At 40.2% G+C, this 5,074-nt stretch overlaps 1 protein-coding gene across 1 annotated transcript in view; it reads left to right on the top strand.

Annotated features, from left to right (window-relative positions):
- The first annotated feature begins 40 nt into the window (after positions 1-40).
- LOC107300723 (zinc finger protein 570-like) overlaps positions 41-5,074 on the top strand; it is a 7,599-nt gene continuing 2,565 nt past the window's right edge. The window contains exons 1-2 of the mRNA XM_029287036.1: positions 41-161; positions 4,028-4,161. Coding sequence (XP_029142869.1) covers positions 41-161; positions 4,028-4,161 — 255 coding nt within the window. The remainder of the gene's footprint in view (positions 162-4,027; positions 4,162-5,074) is intronic.

Raw genomic sequence — 5,074 nt, 5'->3', positions numbered from 1 at the left:
GTAAACATCAAAGCATTCACAGAGGAGAAAAAGGATATAAATGTCTGAGTGTGGAAGGAGCTGTAGTCGGAGGGGAAACCTTTACAGACATCAAAGTCTCCATTCAGGAGAGAAACCATATAAATGCCTGGAGCGTGGAAAGGGTTTCTGTGGGAAGAGAAGTCTTTGTCCGCATCAATCCACTCGGGAGAAAAACAATACAAATACCTTGAGTGTGGAAAGAGTGTTATTGTTTTTGGACACCTCTATCGACATCAAAGAATTCACATTGGGAAAAAATGCTAAATATGCCTGAGTGTGGAAAAACCTTCAGTCACAACGGTACCACTGAAATAACAATAGCATTTATGCTTATATGCCGCCCCATAGTGCTTTACAGCGCACTCTGGGAGATTTCCAAGGTAAACATTATTTGCATATTGGTGCCAGCAATTTAGATCCTCATTTTACCATCCTCAGAAGGATGTATGGCTGAGTCAAGGCTTGAGCGCTGTCAGAATCAAACTCCAGGCTGTGGACAGTCTGCCTGCAATACTGCGCTAAGAAGCTACTTGAATGTTTATCACAGACCTAAGTACAGCTCAGTAAGACAGGTGCGAACTCTTACCCTTCATTGCCATCTCAATCTTTGTCAACATGAGTGAATACTGTATTCTCAGCCCAAACATTGAGGAGTAAGTAAACTTATGCCCAGCGCCATTTTATTATTCCCTTTATTGCTACACTCTGTTTAATGATTGTGCTCTTCTGTGATGCCAAATAGTGGAATTTGAATAATTTTACACACTTTTTCAAGGGGTATGTAATTTTACTCATTAGCTGCATACCCAGGAATTTGATGCTGGTAACCATCTCCACAGGTGAATAATTAATGCACAGAGAAGTGTGGCTGTGCCTGCCTTTTCTGAAATCGACAATGATTTCTATGGTTTTTCTGGTATTTAAAACTAGGCTTTTACCTATGGGAGGGGCAAGGCCAAAGAGATCTGTGATGACAGATTTACAAGGAATGCTCCAGAAGCTTCATAAGGCAAAGGATGGTTAAGTTGATGATGTTAAATGTGAATTGTTTGAATTCACCACAAAAAAAAGAGAAATTTTTTTATTATTTGAAATAATATAAAAATGACATTATATGTTTCTAAGAAACTCACATTATTTTGAAAGACCAAAAGTATTTGATTAATTCTAGATTGGGACCTTACTTTATTGCTCCAGCTCCGAAGAAAGAAAGAATTTCTGCCAAAACTAATAGACTTTGACCCAGAAGGAAGAATTTGTACTTATTGAATTGTTATTGAATGGAAAGAAATGTCTTATTGTTGGCTTATATGCACCAAATCAGTAACAGCAGCATTTTGCTGAATATGAATATGACATGAGAGGTGCTCTAATTTCAATGAATAGTGCACATAGGCGAAAGCAGATACAAAATCGTAGAGATTTGGAGGATGAGATTAAAACAAAAGAGAAAGCTTTTATTTTAAATCTAATGGATAAGAATTTAAAGGTTTTTATTGTTATGTTGAAGGAATAATTGATGACAGATCAGATTGCAGTTTAGGCTGCTTGGTTGCTCAATATTGGAAAAAGAATGTATTACCTACTATGGATGAATGGAGATTAAAGGTCTTGTATTTTGCAGAAATGGCCAAGATTTCCACATATTTGAAAGATCAATTTTAAGAAAAAATTATTTTGGTTTGGAGAAGATGGATAGATTATATTCAGAGAAAGTACAAAGTGAACAAATATTATATAGCTTTTGAGTAGATTTTATGTTATTTTTATTTATTTATTATAGCATATATATTTTATATTTACGCTTATCAGTATGTCAAGTTGATATTGGTTTAGTAGAGTTAAAGTATGTTAATATTTGATTGTATTATGTTTGGGTAGTTTTATTTAGATTAGGGATGGCATGTGCTTAACCCTGTATTCAGTTCTGGGAAGTCTGGGGGGGGGAGGGGATGAAGGCAATCCTGGTGTATTAAAGTGTTATAGAGAAATAATGTATTCTTTGAGAGGAGATGCTTGGCTAGCACCCCCAAATTGCATCCGAAGGAAGGAGGTGGGATATGTAGGGCAGTGAGAGGAGGAAAGAGGAGAGAAGTGTAGGTAGGAGAGGAGGAGGGAAGTAGGTCGGAAGGGTGAAAGAGAGGGGGGATGCAGGCGGGGGGGGGCTGCTGAGCATCTCTGAAAAATTAATGTATATCCTATTTGTATTAAGAATTTGTTTATTTGAAAATTAATAAAAAATTGAAAGATGGGGAGGGAGGGTTTGGGGGGGGATTATATTGTAAAACTCCTATAAAACTTTTAATAATAATAATAAAAAACTAGGCTGTTTTCCTTACACCAGTTCACCAACCCTTCAACCTCCTTGCGGAAAGCTCCCTCATTGTCATCATGAATAAGGACCGCTACTGTTGTATCATCTGCGAGCTTCACAATATGGGTGGTGGCAAACCTATCACAACAGTCATGGGTCAACAGGGTGAAGAGCAGGGGACTTGGGACGCAGCCCTGAGGAGAACCTGTGCTCAAGAAAATGGTATTAGGGGTATTTGTTCCAACTTGCACATATTGCAGCCTGTTGGTAAGAAAATCAAGAATCCAGTTACACAAAGAGCGTTTAAGCCTAAAAGGCCCAGTTTGTCTACTAGATGCTGGGGAATGATTGTGTTAAATGCCAAACTGAAATTGTGGCTGAAATTGTACCTTTTAATAACAGCCTCATTTGACTCGTGACACTTTTCCCCATATGAACGTTCTCCTTTTAATGCAATGTACATTTCAATGGTTATGCTTAATATTATGGGATGTTACTGTCCATGTCTCTGGCGTAAATGAGGAGGATGATTTCTTCCATCAAACCAAGTCTTGTTTTGTACTTTTTCTACTATAAGGCGTATAAAATGAAACCAGATTCTGTGTCCTGGATTCTCTCTTTTCATTGAGGGAAATCTCTTCGCTATAATAGACTAATAAATTGCCTTTAAATGATCATCCCACTTGGTACCTAGTTGAAGTAAGTGTGACGTGGCTGAATCTAAGGCTAATTTAGCCTCTTTTTTGTGGCTGTGAAAGAGCTTCTCCATCTCATTTTTGATATAATCTATATAGGTTTTCCAAATGTCAGCACACGTAAGGCCATCCCCAGATGGATGCTCTCAATGGTCCCCTTGTCTTCCAGGCTTTTTAGCAGACACAAGAGACTTTCTAAGGCCAGCAAAACTTCGTGAGATACTATCTATATCCTGGAGGAGAAGTAAATCTGGGTCCACTGATTCAGGCAGGAGACGATCAAATGAGCTGTCAAGGAGTGGAGATACAACTTAAAGAGGGTGGAGGTCTAAATAAAGCCCTGGGAGTCTTTTCCGAAGAGGTACCAGGTTGGTTAGCACATTTCATACAAATGCTGAATGAGAAAAAGTGACATCCCTTTTTATTGTATTCTCCTAAAAGGCCCAGTTTGTCTACTAGATGAATGGGGAATGATTGTGTTACATGCCAAACTGAAATTGTGTGGTTGAAATTGTCCCTTTTTGTAACAGCCTCATTTGACTCATTTGTACTGTATTCTCCACGTTCATCAAGATTTCTCTCATATGAAATCAAATGTAGGCTTAAAATCTAGAAAGGCTACAAGCAGTGATATTGTCCATATTGTTTTGTTTGATTTAGAAGAAAGACAGACCTTTTTGGTCGCAATTCTGAATTTCTAATGTAAGTACCCTTCATGAATTAATTTGTTTTTGTGAAAACTGGCTAAATGAACTCTCGTACCTGGGGGACTACCTGTAAATGCCTCCAGTGTGAAAAGAGCTTTACTGAAAGTCAAGGTCTCCGTAAACATCAAAGCATTCACAGAGGAGAAAAAGCATATAAATGTCTGGAGTATGGAAGGAGCTGTAGTCAGAGGGGAAACCTTTACAGACATCAAAGACTCCATTGAAGAGAGAAACCATATAAATGCCTGGAGCGTGGAAAGGGTTTCTGTGGGAAGGGAAGTCTTTATCAGCATCAATCCACTCGGGAGAAAAACAATACAAATACCTTGAGTGTGGAAAGAACTTTATTGTTTGTGGACACCTCTATCGACATCAAAGAATTCACATGGGGGAAAAACCGCTAAATATGCCTGCAGTCACAACGGTGACTCACCCTCCCCATCCTCCTTCCCTTCTCCCCTCCCTCCCTCTCTTCACCTTCTCTTCTTTCCTTTCCCCTGCCCCCCCCCCCGTCCCATTCCTCTCTGGTCCCCCCTCCCTAACCGTCCCACTGATCTGACTCTCACCCTCCCTCTCATCCTCATCCTGTCTTTCCCCCTAACCTCAGCTTAATCCTCATCCCAACCCAAACTCTCACCCTCACCACCATCTACCTCCCTGATAGTCGTTTATCAAAAGAGGGAAGGCTGCCCAGAGTCCAGGAGCCCTTCTGAACACTAACTTACCACTTAGGAGCCCCCTTCCCTCTGGTAACTGACATAACTGACAGTTCGGCCTGCAGGGATGATGAGGTCACAAAGCCCTCAGGATTCCCCAGGAGATGACAGGCCTCCTTTGCCATCCTAACCCAGCTCAGCTGGATCTTGCCAGTCAAGGGTGGGTCCCAGCCACGGACAAGCTGAAGGCTAAGAGGCCAACAGAAAGGGGAACACCCAAAACTGAAATTAAGCATGCAAAGCTCTCTTAGGCAGAGGTTCTCGAACTCGGCGTCATGTTCCCTGGGAAGATATGAACAAATGGAGGAAAGATACAAACTGGGGGAAGGCTTGCCAATAAAAAATAGGTTGATATAAGAATCATCTCCACTTCTTTCTGGACAACTGGGTGGTGATGGTGTGTATTTGTAGCCTCCAAACTCGAACATTGCAAATTTGGTTTGGAGCTAATAAGAATTTGATCCCTGAACTTGAGAGAAATTTTGACCTTTGCAAAGGGGCTCATTTGCCCACTTGAAAGTACGAATCTCCAAATAACTCAGAGAAAGAAAAGAGCATTTATTAAGGGGGATCAAGTATTTCTATAGGATACAGAAGAAATGATATATTTAGTATATGTGA

This window comes from Protobothrops mucrosquamatus, unplaced genomic scaffold (assembly GCF_001527695.2).
Source record: "Protobothrops mucrosquamatus isolate PMUCROS unplaced genomic scaffold, P.Mucros_1.0 scaffold8163, whole genome shotgun sequence".
Taxonomy (NCBI): domain Eukaryota; kingdom Metazoa; phylum Chordata; class Lepidosauria; order Squamata; family Viperidae; genus Protobothrops; species Protobothrops mucrosquamatus.
Note: the sequence above shows the minus strand (reverse complement) of the source record. Positions and strands in the feature narration are given on the sequence as shown.